Source organism: Sorex araneus, chromosome 1, assembly GCF_027595985.1.
Source record: "Sorex araneus isolate mSorAra2 chromosome 1, mSorAra2.pri, whole genome shotgun sequence".
Taxonomy (NCBI): Eukaryota; Metazoa; Chordata; class Mammalia; order Eulipotyphla; family Soricidae; genus Sorex; species Sorex araneus.
The window spans coordinates 2543250-2559724 of NC_073302.1; the positions used below are offsets into that span (position 1 = coordinate 2543250).

The 16475-nt window shown below is 69.4% G+C and overlaps 1 protein-coding gene across 14 annotated transcripts in view; it reads left to right on the forward strand.

Moving 5' to 3' along the window:
• The window catches only part of RAPGEF1 (Rap guanine nucleotide exchange factor 1), a 57543-nt gene that overhangs the window by 3576 nt on the left and 37492 nt on the right, over window positions 1-16475 (forward strand). For 13 of the 14 annotated variants that reach the window (XM_055140163.1, XM_055140225.1, XM_055140174.1 and 10 more), the window contains exon 1: window positions 8216-8409. The exons of the other annotated variant lie outside the window; for it this stretch is intronic. In XM_055140163.1, coding sequence (XP_054996138.1) covers window positions 8346-8409 — 64 coding nt within the window. In that variant the 5' untranslated portion in view covers window positions 8216-8345. Of the gene's footprint in view, window positions 1-8215; window positions 8410-16475 lie in introns of those variants that run through there. 14 annotated transcript variants of the gene reach the window in all.

Here is a 16475-nt window from a genome sequence, read left to right on the forward strand (position 1 = left end):
ACGGCCGGTCGTGCACGGGCACGGCTGGCCTCTCCCCTCCGGGGACAGACGTGCGGTGGCCTCAGACCCGCGTGTGCTGGTGCCAGGCGCTGGCCTGCCCCCGGCACGTGGGCTCCGCGGCCATCTCCGGGCGGTCCCTGGCAGGGCTGGTGGGCCTGGCTGCCCTGACTGGGGGTATGTTGGTGTGCCCGCCAGGGGGCCCGAGTGTGGCGCCCTCTGCCCACGGTCTGGAGCCTGGGCTGCAGCGGCGCCTGGTCCGGTGGCCTTCGGGGCGTCGTCGGCGTCACGGTGGAACCTCCACGGTCCCCCAACGCTGATGGGAGCGTCCCGTTTCCTGCCGCGCTCCTGTCGCGCTCGGCGGGTTCCCGAGAGTGTTGGTGTGTCCCGGGCGTTCCTGGGCTCCACGGGCTGCTGGCCCGAGGAAAGTGACCCCCGGGCAGGGCAGCAGGGGGAGGTCGCGGGGGTGGGGCACAGGGTCGCTCTCGCCGCCTTCCCCCCTCCCCTCTCCACGTCTCGGCCCCGCGCTCGGCCGTGCCGGGGCTCGTGGTCCCCTGCTGGCCCGTCGGGAATCCCCCTGGGCCCCCCCAGCCTCTGCGGGCGCCCGTGGCCGGAGCTGGCCTGCAGATGGGCCAGCCGCTCCCGCTCCTCACGGAGAGCCGGTGGCCCGGCCGGGTCTCTGCTCCAGACGAGGGCTCGGGGGAGCCCTGAGCAGGTGCCGCCCGCCCTCCCCCGTCCATCTGCTGAGTCCACCCCCCACTCCCTCATCCCCCACCCACCCATCGCCTCCCCTGTCCCCTCCCCTGGTGCAGCCCTGACCCAGTGCTCGCCGGGTGCCGGGCCCCTTCCCGGGCTGGGGCTGCGGTCAGCGGTGCTGGGCCCTGGGGAGCCGCCGTCCATCCCGCCGACTGCCCGGCCCTGCCTGTGCTCCCGCCATGCCGGTCTGCCCTGCAGGGGAGAGGTGGCCCAGCCTCCAGTGGGCAGTACGGGAGCGCGGGCCCTGGATTTGGGCCTAGGACCCTGGGCCGGCCGAAGCCTCAGTTCCTCGTGTGTGTGATGGAGCGCGTCTGCCCGGCGGCCCCCAGCGAGCCCTGTCCCTCCGCCCCTGCTGCCCGCCCGCCCGCACCCTTGACGCTGACCAGCTCCTCCTCTCGAGAGCCGTGTTGCCGCACGCTCGTGCCGTGGACGAGCTGCCCAGAAGCAGGGGTCCTGGCGGACGCCCTTCCCTCGTGCATGGGGTTTCCCTCCAAGAAAGCCGAGTTCCAGGGGCCAGGCCGGTCCGGGTCGGCCCCCGGGAGCAGGTTCCCGGCAGGAGCCGACGGCGCCTCATTTCAGCTCCATGCCGCCGGCAGGAGCCGGGGCCGGGCCGGCCACGCCCAGAGGCCCTCGGCACTGTGCGGTGCTGGGTTGGGAGCTGGGCCCAGGGACTGTGCTGCACCCAGGCACCGTGTGCAGGGGGCCTGGGCCTGTGGGCGGGGACCGCCCCTCAGCGACTCCCCCGGCCTCCCTCAGGGCCCGCACAGGTGAAGCTGCGTCTGCCGGTGTCGTGTCACACGGCAGTGGCCGGGCCCGAGCCGGGTGGCGGGGAGGGCGCGCGCCTCACGGTCGCTGACCTGAGTGTGGTCCGGGCCGTCCCTGAGTGCAGGCCCAGGAGTCAGCCCTGAGCACTGCCGGGCGTGGCCCCGGCCACAGCGGCCACTTGGGGCTGGCCCAGGCCCCCTCCCGGGTGAGATGGACGCGCGTGCAGGGCTGCTGGCCATGGAGTCCCGAGCCTCCGCCCTCAGTCTCGCAGGTGAAGTCAGGGCTCAGATAAGGCGACTCAGAAATACTGTCCCAGTGACCTTGGGCTGGGCCCGCCCCCTTCCCCGGGGTGATGTGAGGGGGGGGCGCCCCCCCCCCCCCCCCGTCGGAGCCGCTGGCACGGGAGTCACCAGCCCCCCTTTTCACTTTCGTTCCTCGCCCCGCCCTGGAGCCGCAGGCCATTAGCATAACCGCACCAATTTGTCCTCCTGCCTCGGCTTGCCCGTGGCACCGGGCGCATACTCACGCCCTGAGCTCATCTCGCACAGCGCCTCTGCCCCCCGCAGAACCCCGGTCCCTGAGCCAGGCCCGTGGTCCCCACCGCGCTGCCCACAGCCCGGGCAGACCCTGTCCCGCTCAGGCCAAGGCCAGCATGTGGACGTGGGGGTGGAAGGAGCCGCCCGGGGCCGTATCTGGGTCCCTGTGGTTCTCTGACGTCACGGGCAGTGCCGCTCTCGCAGCTGTGGAGCCGTTGGGAGAATGGGACACATTGGTGGGGGGGTTATGAGCACCCCCCCATAAAGTAAAAGTGAAGGGGCTGGAGAGATAGAAGCGGTCGGGTGCTTGTCGGGCCCGTGGCCATCTGGGTTTGGTCCCCAGCACTGCAGGGGCCCCCTGAGTTCCTGCCGGGAGTGGCCCCCGGGCACTGCCGGTGTGGCCCCTAACAGAACAGGGCAGTAAGACAGCGCGGCCTCACTTCAGAAGCTCCGCGGCAAAGAGGAGCGCGTGTCAGCCAGGGGGGCCACGGAGCCTTGCTCTCGCTGGCAGCTGGGGTCCCGCACCCCGGCTGTCTGCAGTCTGGGGGGCGGGCGGGGGCATCATAAACCAGCCCAGACCCCCCATGAGCTTGGGGGTGGGGGCGGCATCCCCCAGTTGCCGGGAGTGGGGCCGGCGTGTGGTGGACGGCGGTCGGGGCAGGGAGGGCGTGTGGGTGGGGGAGTCGTCACGGGCGGTCAGACGGTCAGCACCGTCCACTGAGCCTGGCGGGGCCACCGTCGCTCCTCCAGGGCTGGTCTGAAGGGCGGACACCAGGGGGGCTCGGCTGAGCACTGCAGGAGTCCCTGCAGAAGCAGCTCGCGGAGCCGGCAGCGGGCTTGGCCAGGGCTGCCCTCTCGCCCGGGCTGGGCCGCGCGTCCACGGCGAGGCGAGCCCCGGAGCTGTGCCACCTCTGGCCTGCGTGCGGGGGACGTGGTGGCAGGACGGGCGGGCTGGGCTGGGCTGGCCGAGACCCCGTGCCCCGTTGCCGTAGGAAGGACTGAGGCTGCGAGGAGCCTGGCTCCATCCAGGTGGACGGCCCAGAGGCGGTGCCGGGACTGAGATCCTGTGTGCCGCACACTCTGGTCGGGCACCGCCAGGGCTCCCTGCGAGCACAGAGCCAGGAGTATGGGCACTGCGGGTGTGGCCCCAGCACCCCTGCCCCCCGCAGAAAGGTGGGAGGGACGGAGGCCGTACACCGTGAGGGGCGACCGCGTGGTGGACCTGGCTGGCCTGTGGGGAGTGGTCAGGGTCACGGTGGGGAGCGGGGTCACGGATAGGGGGCGGGGTCTCGGGGGACCGGGGTCACGGCTGCTGCCTGGTGCCCGTGATCCCAGAAACAGCGTGAACAACTTTACAAAAACGAAAAAAAAATCCTGTCTACAGAGACCAGTGGAAGGTTCTGTAACGATAGAAACAGACACGAAACAAAGTGACTCGGGGGGAGGGGGGAGGCGGGGCGGGAGGGGTGGGGGAGCAGCCCCCAGCCGGGGGGAGCCCGGGGCCACGCAGGGCTGCTGCCCCCTTACTCTCGCCACACAGACCCGGAAAGCAGCATCTGCGCTGGGACTCGGGTCCGTGCAAAACACCCAGCTGTGCTCAGCCGGACTCCTGACTCTGTGCTCAGGGATCATTACAGGCAGTGCTCGGGGACCAGGGGCCGACTGCGTGTAGGGCAGACTCCTCTGCCCTCCGCTCCCGCCCCTGACCTGGCACCCGAGCCCGCCTGCCCCGGCCTGAGACTCTGCGGAGGTGCCACTTGGCCCGTCCTCCCCACACGCCCTAGTTCCAGAGCACCTTTGAGCTGGGCACTGCGCCCCCTGCCCTCCTCCCCACACCCCTGCCTCAGTCCATGATCTGTACCCCACTTCCCTCCCTGAGTCTCCTGCTTGCCCCAGCCCTCCCTTCCCTGCCCTGCAGAGGAGAGGAGATGCCGAAGGGGAAGGGACCCCTGCTGTGAACGGGGCGGGGGGCCTCCCTCTGCCCGAGTCAGTTTTGTTGGCGACCCTCTCGGCGCCCCTGGCCCTGGTGAGTGCCTGCACGGTGTCCTGGCGGGGCGACGCCTCCCGTGGGCGGCTGCCCTGGGGCGGCCCGAGGTTCCCGAGGGGGGCAGGTTGGGGGGGGGAGGCCCAGGGCCGGTTCTCAGGCTGCCCTTTGTGTGCTCGAGCGCCGAACTCCCTCTGGAACCTTCTCCAGGGCCAGGCTTCCTCGTATTGTCTCTGCTCGGAGCGGAAGTGGCCACTTCGGGCCTTCCTCCCCGCGTCCCCCCACCCCTGCCGGCTCCCCACACCCGCCAGCGCCAAGTGTGGCCTGGGGACGCCGTGGCCGGGGATGGCCCAGCGCTGCCCTGGGCCCCGTGGGTGGGCTGAGGGGGGCGCTGGTGGCTGTGCCCGCGGGGTTCCTGCCTGCTCTCCTTCCCTGCGCTGTGGCCGCCTGGAGGGGGGTCCCACGGGCCGGCGGGGGGCTCACCTGGCCGGGGGGACAAAGCTCCCATACAGGGGGCAGGGGGGAGGCTGGCGCATGGGGGTCCTGCACCCCGCAAGGCCGCTCTGGCCTGTGTGCTGCAGAGGGCCGGTGGCCTGGGTGTGCCCATACGCGTCCAGGGCTCCCCGTTTTTCAGGGGTTCCCGGAGAAGGTGGGCTCCCCAGCCTGCCTGCAGGGGCGCAGGCGCTGGTGTCAGATACACCCTCTCCGGAGTGTCTGACACCAGCCCCCGTCCCAGCCTCTCGTGGTCAACCGCTGTCCACAGGCGTGACATACAGTGACGGTCGTGGGACAGACACGTGGACGTGGCTCTGTGCGTCTCTGCCCTGACACTGGGGTCTCTCGGCGGCAGTAGGGGATGTGCAGGGCACCCCCAAGTGGTGCGGCGGGGCTCGGTCCCCTCCCGCTGATTCTTGGCCACCCCAGTCACAGTTATGTGCTCTGCCCCAGGGACGTGGTGCTGCCGGGACCATCAGGACCACCTGGCTGTGCTCGCGTCTCTGGGCTGAACGTGGCAGTGCTCAGCATGCCCTGAGGCGCCGGGAACAAACCTGGTCTCTGCCCCACTTCTGCCGCATCATCTGTCATCATTGGTCTTTCGCTGGCCCTGATGTGCAGAACCACCCCGAGGCCCGTGCGCTTGTGGCCCGATATAGAATCCCCCCCGACACTCGTGGCCTGATGTAAGAATCCCCCCCAACACTCGTGGCCTGATGTAAGAATCCCCCCCAACACTCGTGGCCTGATGTAAGAATCCCCCCCGACACTCGTGGCCTGATGTAAGAATCCCCCCCGACACTCGTGGCCTGATGTAAGAATCCCCCCCGACACTCGTGGCCTGATGTAAGAATCCCCCCCGACACTCGTGGCCTGATGTAAGAATCCCCCTCGACACTCGTGGCCTGATGTAAGAATCCCCCCCGACACTCGTGGCCTGATGTATGATCCAACCCCAACGCTCATGGCTTGATGTATGAATCCACCCCGAGGCCTGTGAGCTCATGGCTGGTATATGAATCCACCCCGACACTCGTGGCCTGGTGTATGATCCAACCCCGACCTCATGGCCTGGTGTATGATCCAACCCCGACCCTCGTGGCCTGATGTATGATCCAACCCCGACCTCATGGCCTGGTGTATGATCCAACCCCGATCCTCGTGGCCTGATGTATGATCCAACCCCGACCCTCGTGGCCTGATGTATGATCCAACCCCGACCTCGTGGCCTGGTGTATGATCCAACCCCAACCCTCGTGGCCTGATGTATGAATCCACCCCGACCTCGTGGCCTGGTGTATGAATCCACCCCGAGGCCTGTGAGCTCATGGCTGGTGTGTGAATCCACCCCGACACTCGTGGCCTGGTGTATGATCCAACCCCGACCTCATGGCCTGGTGTATGATCCAACCCCGACCCTCGTGGCCTGATGTATGATCCAACCCCGACCTCATGGCCTGGTGTATGATCCAACCCCGATCCTCGTGGCCTGATGTATGATCCAACCCTGACCCTCGTGGCCTGATGTATGATCCAACCCCAACACTCGTGGCCTGATGTATGATCCAACCCCAACGCTCATGGCTTGATGTATGAATCCACCTCGAGGCCCGTGAGCTCATGGCTGGTGTGTGAATCCACCCCGACACCCGTGGCCTGATGTACAGACCCTGAGGCCCGCGCATGCTCGTTTGTGCCGAGGGTGAGGCACGTGGCATGGCCTTTGCTGCCCCTTCGGCTGTGCCGCTGGCAGCCCCTCCCCCAGGCTGGTCTCTGGGGCTCTCCGAGGAGGTGGGTCCGCTTCTCTAGGCTCCGAGCCCGTCCACACTGGCACCCTCCCGCGCGGCAGCGACTGAACGACTGACCTAGACCAAGGGCCTGGCTGGTGTGGGGCAGTCAGGTCTTGGGCACTGCACGTTGTCATGGGAACCCGTCGGGGTGCGTCGACCCTTAGGTAGGAGGTGGCTGTGCTGAGCCGGGCCAAGCCCACCTGCCTGCCGGGGGCCCTGACTCCGGCTCCGTGGGGGGGGTTGCAGCCTGGCGGGGGGCTGGCCTGCAGGAAGCTCATTCATGGCCCAGACCCTGTTCCCGACCCCGGGCCTGAGGGGCCGTGGCTTTGCGCCTGCCCTGCGTTTGCCTGTAACTGTCCCTCTAGCTTGCTGCCCCCCGGTTACACGGCGCCCCTGGGGGCAGGCTCTTGTGCCGGGCACTCCGCACCTGCCGCGTCTGGCCACCCGCTCGCCGCAGCGAGAGCTGCCTTAGGTGGGCGGAGCCAGTGAGGTGCAGCCATGGGGGTCTCTGCTCCTGGGGAGATGCTTCTCGTGGAAGGACGCGGTCCCAGCTCAGTCGCTCAGACGCTGACCCCGTGGGGGCAGCTGGGGGCTGGGCAAGGCGCTTACCTTGTGTGGTGGCCCGGGTGCCATGTCCAGTACCGCATTGGGTCCCCCCGAGCACCACCAGCAGTGCTCCCAGAGTGCAGAGCCAGGCGTGAGCCCCGACATCGCCGGGTGTGGCCCCCAAAGAGAAGTCCTGTCTAGATGGTCAGGTCAGAATCTGAGGCCCTGGGGTTGTGCCGATATCTGGGCTGCAGGCCCTGCCAGGCTGAGGTCTCTGGGGGGCGAGGGGCCGGCCTGGCACGCCTCACACTCACAGGCACGGCCGTGCACCAAACGCGCGGCTGTGTCCGGCTCTGAGGGCCTCCTGCTGGCGAGCTGCCTGCCATCGTGCTCGGGGGGTCCCGGGCCCCTGGACCCCACGACCAGAGTCCACTAAGACCGATGTCACCGTCGAAGATGACAAAAGTGTAACGGCTAAATCCGCACCAAGGTCCTGCCGGCGTCGGGCAGAGCCTGATCCCGCCCAGGCCCCTCTGCCGGGCTGGCAGAGGGTCCCCAGGTGGGCGGGAACACTGAGGCAGGAGCCCTGTTTGCAGGAGTGGCAGAAGGCGTCGGAGGGGAGCCAGCAGCTCTGCCCATCTCGGGGCTGTTTCCCCCGCGGGCTCCTGGCCCGGGCCGACCCCGTGCCCACCTCCTCTCCGAGAGACGCGGGGCTCAGTGCTCTGTGCAGAAGGTACTTTGTGGGGGCTGGAGGACGTTTGCCTTGCATGCGGCCGACCCGGGTTCGATTCCCAGCATCCCATAGGACCCCCTGAGCACCGCCAGGAGTGATTGCTGAGTGCAGAGCCAGGAGTGACCCCTGTGCATCGCCAGGTGTGACCCAAAAAGCTGAGAAAAAGGCACTTTGCAGCCTCAGTGAGGCGGGGCTTGGGGGGCTGTGGCCCCGAGGCTGCACCGGGCACCTCCATCCCGCACCCCCTTTCTCTCCCGGCACCCCTGAGTGCGTCCTTCCCCCTCCTCCCGACAGGACACGGGGCTGCAGGGGTGTTTTGATGCTGTTTCATTTGGGAACTCGGCGTCAGAGGAGTCGGTGGTTTGCTTGGACGAATTGGGTTCCCGTGACTCCCGGGGTCTGAGCAGGAGGGCCCTGAGAAAGGGTTTCCCGAGGGTCCCGGCCCGGCCCGGCTCTGCCCGTTCTTACCCGGCTTTTGTCCCTGGAGGCCCCGCCCGAGGAAGCAGTGTTCAGAGGCTCCGGCTTTCCCGTGCGTAAGAGCCCGGCCTCCTGCCCCCCCCCCCCCCCCGCAGGCGGGCAGGAAGCAGCGCGGCCCAGAGGCGGCCGTGGGGAGGAGAGCGGGTCTGCGGGGCTCCCGCGGGCGCCTGGGGATGTCCGCGAGATGACGCCCCTTCCAGCGGGGACGCGGCCCTCGGGTGCGGTTCCGAGAGGGCCCTGGGCCCCTGGGACGGGCCGGCCCTAGGATGGGCAATGCCGCCGAGGCCCAGACGCCCGCCAGGCAGAGCCCCGGCAGCCCCTGGAGGCAAGGTGAGGAGGGCCAGGGGCAGTGGGCCCGGGGGCAGGACGGGCTGTCCGGAACACGCCAGCCCTCCAGGCGGCCTGGGCCCAGGAGCTGGAGGCTTCCGGGACAGCTTGGGCTCGAGCTGCTGCCCCCGGGCAGGGAGTGGAAGCCAGCAGGGGCCGGGCCGGGCACGGGAAGCAGGTGCTCGTGGGCGAGGGTCTGCGGGCGGGGAGGCGGGGCCGAGACGCTGGGGCCCGGGGGCCAGGCTGGATGGCAGTGGACGGCGTGTAGGGCTGTGACCGTCCCCTGGCGGGGGCAGTGAGTGGCGGGGAAGCCCGTGTTGGTGTCACGCCGACCCCGAGGCTTGTGTGAGTGGACGTCCGCCAGCACCCGCCTGCCCGCGTCACGGAGCAGGAATAGGCTGATGTGCTGCTGCTTCTGTGGGGGGCAAACCCAGCGGTGCTCGGGGTTTATTCCCGGTCTGCGCGCAGGGGTCGGGCCTGGCGGGCCCTGGGGACCCCTTGGGGTGCAAGGGATCGAGCCTGGGTCAGCCTCTTTCCAGTCAGTGCTTTACCCTTGTCCTGTTCCTCCATCCCTGAGGATTTTTATTACTCAGTTTTTCTTCTTTCTGTCTCTTGAGCCACACCCGGCGGTGCTCGGGGGTCCCTCCGGCAGGCGTTAGGGGACGGTACGGGGCGCTGTGTGCGGGGCAGGCGCCCTCCCGCTGGACTGTCTCTCGGACCCCCACAGTGGGCAGGCTCAGAGCCCCTGGCTGCAGGGCGGAGTGTGAGCCGGTCACTCGGGCCCGCGTCCACTTCACCTGCTGACTGGAACATGAAAGTCCAGCTGCAGGTCACGACCCCCTGGACGGCCAGGACGCTCCCTGTCGGTGACACAGGTCAGGATCCAGCCCTTCCTCGGTGCCACTGCGGGGTCTCCGGCCCCCAGGGAGCCCCTGGCGCTGGTCAGCACCTCGGGCACCGCCTCGTGGGGAGAGGCAGTGCGTGTCCCCGTGGGGCGCCCAGCCCACCTTGGGAGGCGCGTGAGAGCAGGAGCCAGCAGAGCACACGTATGGGGGGGCGCAGCGGCGAGTCTGAGGGTCCCGACCAGGGTCCAGAGCGTGCCCGGGTCCTGCTCTCTGTGGAGCCGTGGCTGGTGACTCGGGGAGCTGCGGGGCCCCTGTCGGTGGTAGGAGTGTCGGGGCCGCAGTAAGTTGGGGGCGAAGAGCAGGGCCCTGGCTCCCAGCCCTGACCCCTCGAGGTCAGCAGCACTGTTGGCCCGTGGGGGCGGGGGGCTCCCCCCTTTGTCTCTCACGGTGGTTGAAGTTGGGGGACCTGGTTTTTTTTTTAAATTTAAATTAAATTTTTTAAGTTTTTATTTTATTGAATCACCGTGAAAAAAATTACAAAGCTTTCAGGTTTAAGTCTCAGTCATATACTGATTGAACCCCCATCCCTTCACCAGTGCACCTGTTCCCCCACCAAGAACCCCGATATACCCCCCACCTAAGTAGCTAATGATCTTCACTTTATTCTCTCTATACTTTGAATGCATTCAATATTTCAATAGAGAACTCACTATTATTGTTTGGAATTTTTCCCCCAACAGTCAGGCCTGCTGAAAGGCATCATTTACTAATTTCTCTTCATTGCTGAGAGTGAAGACTCTGAGTTTGCGTGGCCGCTGTTGCGGCCGCGTGGTTTTGGGTTTCTGATAGTTTAGCCCAGTTCACAGTCTGGGTGCATTTCTGCAAGAAGCCGCTCTGGGTGCCAAGATGGGTTAGAAGACCTCTCGGTCACAGTCTTTAGGGGCAGAGGGTCCGTTTGTCGCGCTGCAGCTCCGGATCTTACCTGGGCGGAAGGCGTGCCGGTAGCCCCCCCTCCCGGGACCACCTACAGGCTGCGTCACTAAAAAGTCCGACCTCTGGGTTTGGGGGACCTGGGCTTTAGAGGCGTGTTTGCGACGGGGTTTACCGACTCCTGCACGGGTGGTTCCACCGTCCACGTGGCAGCGAGGCACGCGGGTGTGGGCGGGGTTGGGGGAACCCGGTGAGTCTCTCGACGGTGGGCACTGACGAGGCCGGGAGGCCCGGACCCCCTGCGGGCAGGCGGAGACGGCGCCCTCCGTCCCGGGGATCGTGGCGTTTCTGCCTCGGGGCCGTGGCCGGTGCTCGCCCTGTTACTGCGTCTGGGCGCCTGCCCCCTTCCGTCTCAGACACGCGCCCTCCTGGGCCTGGGGGCGGTGTGGGGCGCCCTGGGCCCAGACCCCTCCTCCTGGCCCTGCTCAGGGCTCACTCCCGGGCCCGGAGCCTGCAGGGCAGCGCCCTCCCCGCTGTGCCTGCCCTTCTCACATTTTGGTTCCTTTTTGCCACCCTTAGACCCCAAACGGGGGAAACCCAGAGCTGCCCCGGGGCTCGAGGCCGGGCTCCTGCCAGCCGGTCAGTGTGGGGCGTTCATGGTGCCAGCGCGAGCGGGCGGAGGCGGCACCGCCCGGCCCTCAGCAACCTGCTCTCTGCCCTCGCGGCCTCGCGTGACTGTTGTTATCGTGGCATCTCCTTCCTTACGCCTCCCCGGCCTGTGTTTATTGATGTGTTTACTGCTGGGCCTGCCGGGACCCTGCGCCCTCCCTCCGCCTCCTGCAGGACCCGCCCCCGTGTGCCCTGTGCCCGCCGTGCAGGCCCAGGCGGGCTCTGGAGCCGAGTGGGCGCTCGGGCGCGGGGGGCTGGGGCTCTAGCAGGCTGGAACCCCAGGGTGTGCCCGCGCCCGAGCACCGAGCCTCGAGCACCTGCCAGGGTCTGGGCAGCCACCCAGGGAAGCCGGGTCCCGGACACTGGCTCCCGCGGCCCCCGCTGGCCCTGCCCTCCGGGTCTCCTGAGGGAGTCGAGGTCATTCCAGCCTGGACAGAAGTCTCCCGGGCAATAAGAACGGCCCCAGTCATGGCGTGTGGCCCTGTGACCCCTGGGAACTGCAGCCTGGGGCTGGGGTGTGCCCGCAGGCGTCTGGTCGGGGGCACCTCGAGGGCCGACTCCTGCGCCTGCTTCCGGCTCCAGGCGCTGTGGGAGACTCCGGGAAGGCTCCGGGCTTGGGCACACCGCACACGGCGGGGAGGGAGGCCTCGCTGAGGCCGGGCGGAGTTTCATGTTGATCGGAAGGTTGTTATGCTGGTGGGGGGGGGGGGTGTCGAGCATCTCCGTCCTCGGCCGCGCTGGCTGCTGGCTCCCTCAGGCCGCGCCTGCTCGCACTGGGCCTCTGCTCGCCTGTGTCGGCCCTTGGCCACGCCGGGCGTCCTCACGGCTGCTGGCCGCGGGGCCGGCCACGCTCTCTCTGCCGTGCGGGGCAGCATCGTTCCCTGGATGGCGACTGGGTGGGCGCCGCCAGCTTTGCGCATGGCTGTGGCTCTGCCGGGCGGTTTCCGGGGCCTGAGGCCCTGCCCGGGCCTTGCCCTGGCCGGCAGCTGTCACACTCAGGGGTGACGCACCCGCTCCCCGTGAGCGCGGCACAGCAGCCTGGAGTGTTTCCATTCTGGAATTGTTTCCCATAAAACTCCGGTTCTGTTTACTGGTGTCGTAGTGATGAGCTCGTGAGGGCGGAGGGCACGGGCAGGTGAGGCCGGGAGCCGCGCTGGGGACCCGTCTGTCTCCCGGGGGCGCGGCTCCCCTCCACGGCTCCTCTCAGGCCATCCGCTCCCCACCTGGGCGCTGGGCTCCCTCCGGGAGGGGGACGGGGCAGAGGGAGCAGGTGGGGGGACGCCAGCCCTGTCCGAGCACACCGTGCAGAGGCCGCGGGCAGCAGCGAGACCCCGCAGGCCAAGGGCTCAGCCAGCCCCAGCCCCTGGGCGCCCTCTCACTGCCAGAATGTTCCGGCGGCGTTTCCCGGGGTTGTGCCTGTGTGAGGCGCCAAGGTCGCTCTGCCGCGGGGGCTCGTGTCGCTTAGGAGCCAGACGCTCGGGAGAGCGAGAGCCACAACGGCGTCCGGCCGCGGCCATGGCCCCACAGCGCGGTTTCTGGCTCTGACTTGGCGTTGTTTGACGGTGGCTGCCAACCCCAAGGGCCACCAGGGGCCACGGACTAGCGCGTGGAGAGCGCCATGGAGTGCGGGCCCGGGAGGGGCCCCGGTGACGCCTCCTACGCCCTGCGAGGCAGCGGGTCGCCCGCGTCCCCCGCTCCCCTGAGCCGGGGTCTGTGCTCTGAGCGCTCAGATGTAGGAAGGGGAAGACCTAAGCGTAGAGGAATCTTTCTCACGAGAAGCGGAGGGCGTTGCTGTGGGTGTGGGCAAGAAAAGGGAAGGAAACTCTGCTTGGTCATCAGATATTTCCAAATTTAGAACAATATCTCGCCCAGCCTTTGGCTTTGGGGCACGTTTACCCTGGGAACATGCGGAAAACACATTTCCGTGTTGGCTGTCCCTCTCCCAGCTGCAGAAGGGTGTCGCCGTGGTCTCAGGCCCCGCAGCGTCCCGTGGCCACTCCGCAGCAGGGGCTGGCGGACGGACGCGCCAGCCGGAAGCCGCTTCCTGACGAAGTGTCCCGATTACCTTCTGGGGACGCCTGGGCCCTGCCGGCGCCTCCGTGCCAGGGTGGCCGGAGGGCAGAGGTCACGGGTTCGCAGGCTAGGGGCACAGCGAGGTCCAGTTGGCAGAGCCGTGTGGCATACGAGGTGACCTTGGCTGCGGGCCCCAGGGGAGCCGCCCGCACGGCCTTGCTCCCGGGCCGCCGTCCCCTGGGCGCTGGCGGCTCAGTGCCCCTGGGGTCCTTCCGCCTCACGCCCCCGGGGCTGGCTGAGCAGAGGGCAGGGGGGCTGAGCCACGCGGCCTCGTGCCTGAGACGGGGCTCCCACCCGCGCCCGTGTGCCCAGGTCTGCCGAAGGGTTGGGGCAGGGTGCCTGCGGGATGCCGGGTTCCGCTTCTGCCACCGCCGGGTCCCCGAGCACTGTAGGAGGGGCCCCTGAGCCCTGCCAGGCCCCCAAGCCAGGGGAGGTCAGACGCGCCCTCGGCCTGCGGGGGGACGGCTGCAGGAGGCTGGACACAGCTGGTGGGCACTCCCGGTCCTCCGCCCCGTGCAGTGGGCACGGCAGGAGAGTGAGCCCTGGCGGGGTGGCCGGGCCGGACGCTCCCCAGGGACCGGGGTGGCCTCAGGGGAGGGGCAGGCCGGCCCCCCTCTTGGGACGATGGTGCCGGCCACAGCCTCGAGGCTCATCTGGCCGCCCTGCCCAGAGTCCCACGGCGCTGCCCGGCTCGGGCCTTGCTCGAGAGCGGGGGCTGCTCTCGGGGGCGCTTGCTGCCACCCGCTTCAGGGAAGACGGAAGCTGCCCGGGGGACCCCTGGGCCTTTTTCCTGAACACAGGGTGGCAGGCCACGAAGTTTGGGAGCCTCTGGGGTGCACAGACCCCCCCCCGGGGGAGCCCGTGGCCAGAGGTGTGGACGGCCGCCGGCCTGACCCTCGCAGGGGCTCTGCTTGCCCGCACACGCCGCCCTGCTCCTGGGGAGGTACCAGACCTCCGTGTCCAGCCTGGGTGGCCGGGCAGGGCCCTGCCCGCTGCAGGTGTCCTGCTCCCTCAGGCCCTGGCAGCACGCTGGCGTGTCAGGCCGCTCGGTCAGGAGGTCACAGTGGGGTCAGCAGTGGGGGGCTCCTTAAACTGAACTGGGGGCCGAGCAGTAGCACAGTTGGAAGGTGCCTGCCCTGCACGCGGCCCACCCAGGGTCTGTCCCCAGCACCCCACATGGTCCCCGAGCACCAGGAGTCAGCCCTGAGCACAGTGCCGGGAGTCAGCCCTGAGCACCGCCGGGCATGGCCCTAGAGCCGTGTCCCGGGCTCCCCCCTAAGCCACCGGCCCAGCGCGGGGTGGCAAGGACGCCCGGGTCTCCTGAGCACCCCCCGCCCCAGACGAAGGGGGATGTGGACCATCCCGAGTCAGACTCTGGACTAAAGGGAAAATACCAGCAGGAGAGCGCCTGGCCGCTCGGCGAGACAAACAGCCCCATAAAACAGTACAGGTTGGCACGGAGGTTGGCGCAGCTGCGCCCGGAGGCCGTATGGGGCTCGCAGGCACGGGAGAGCCGGCGCCCCACGATTAGGGACGCGCAGATGAAAGCCCCGAGACAGGGCTCGCCTGCGGGTGTAGGTCACAGCGGGGAGCGTGGGGGAGGGGAGCGGCGGGGCAGGGGCAGGGCTGCTCTGGGACCCGCAGCCACGGGGACCTTCTGGGGGGCCTTTTTCCCATAAAGATACTTTATTTGGTCCCCAAGATACCAGGAGCGTCACCGGCTATCCAGGCTCCTGCATGAGAACGTGACAGCGGGGCCCGGGGAGGCCTCAGGGCGTCGGGCCGGGGCTTGCCCGGGGCCCCCCGGGACCCCCCAGCAGTGCCAGGAGTGATCCCCGTCCTCGAGCCAGGGGTCCGCCCTGAGCACCACCAGGGGACAGGCCGCCCCTGTTTCTGCGGCGTTACTCAGCCACGTGCCCTGGGCACCCTGCTGGACCCAGCCTTAGGGGACGGCGGGACATGGCCGCTTGCGCCAGATCGGCCAGTGCTCGGTGGATGGCGCAGGGCGGCGGCCGGACGGGGAGGGGACAGCTGCGGGCGGGTTCCTCACGAGTGTGGCCCAGACAGAGCCGAGGGGACGGACACGGACGGGCCGGCCGGCGGGGCCGGAGGTGGGCTGCGGGGGTGTGTGTTTGGGGTCACAGGAGCATGTGACGGGCTTCGGGCTGAGTCAGCCTGTTGGCCCCAAGTGTCCGTGCGCCCGTCCGGCTCAGGCCCGTGCGGGAGGCCCTGCCACTGGCCCAGGGCGCCGGGCCGTGAGTCTCCAGGACGAGGTGGGCTTCGGGCTGAGGAGGGCCCACCCCAGCCGCGCGCCTGTGCCTGGGTGAGCGGGGAGCACGTGGGAAGGTGCCAGTGCCCGGGGCTGCCGACTCCCAGGGAGGGGCAGGGAAGGCCCGACCTGGCCAGCGCCCGAGCCGGTGCCTCGATGGCGGCCGAGGAGGAGGAGGAGGAGGAGGAGGAAGAAGAGGAGGAAGCTCTCAGGGCTGGGGGGCAGGCCTGCGCCGTGGACAGGCCAGGACGGGGTGGGGGCGGCTAGAGCGAGTGAGAGGGGGGCTGGCTCTCGGGCCTCCCTCGCCGCCTGGGTCTGCGGGGCCGGCAGGGGTGGGTGGGGCGGGGGCTTTGCCCGGGGCCCCCACTCCCACGGGAGCTCTGTGCTCGGGGCAGGGCTGTGGCCCCCTTCAGTTGGGATCTCGGCGTTGGCCCTGGGGGTGCTCGGGGACCCCCCGGCCACACCGTGAGTCGCCGGCCCGCCGGTCACTCCTGACCGTCCCCGAGCGGCAGGGCTGGTGCTCCCCGTGGTGGCATCCACCCCGGTGGCCAGTCGCGCGGCCTCTGCGTGAAGAAGGGGGCCCGGGGGTCCGGGTGGGGTCAGGCCTGAGGTGGCGTCCCCGCCGGTGGTCCCTGTGCCCACCCTGCATCGGCCTCAGCCCCCGGCCCCCAGAGCCGCCCTCGTGCTGCTGGGGGGGCCATGCCGGCCGCAGGGGGAGACCCCAGGGAGTCTGTGGCCCGGGTCCCTCGTGGCTGCGCTGGGCGCCTGTGCCATGGGGTGGAGGAGCAGGGGCCGCTCTGCGGTGACCCGTCCGCCCCGCGGCCCAGAGCCCAGAGCTGGGGCTCGCTCAGGACCCCGCGCGGCCGTACGCGTCCTCAGGCAGCTGCTCTGAGCTCCCGGGCCCGCGTCTGCCCCGCGTCTGCCGCGCGTCACTCTGGGCGTCCTCGCGGAGGGCTGTGGTGGGCGCAGGCCGGGCCTGTGTGTCCCCCCGCCCCTCCCGCACCCAGGGCCGGGCTGAGCCGGGCGCCGGGCGGGGAGGGGCTCCCCTGCGTTCCCCTCCCTGCTCGGGGCGCTGCTCCAGGTGTCCCCCACGGGCCGGTGTGGCTGGGTGCTGCCCGCGCCCTGGAGGGGCCTCGCCCGTCAGCGCGTCTCAGCCCTTGTTTTGCTCCTGCGCTTCCTGTGTCCCTCCCGGACGTGTCACTTGTGTTTGTGCTGGGCAGGAAGACAGCAGGGAGGGAGCTGTGCTCCTCCGCCCCCCTCTGCGCGGCCTCTCCAGACGGGAC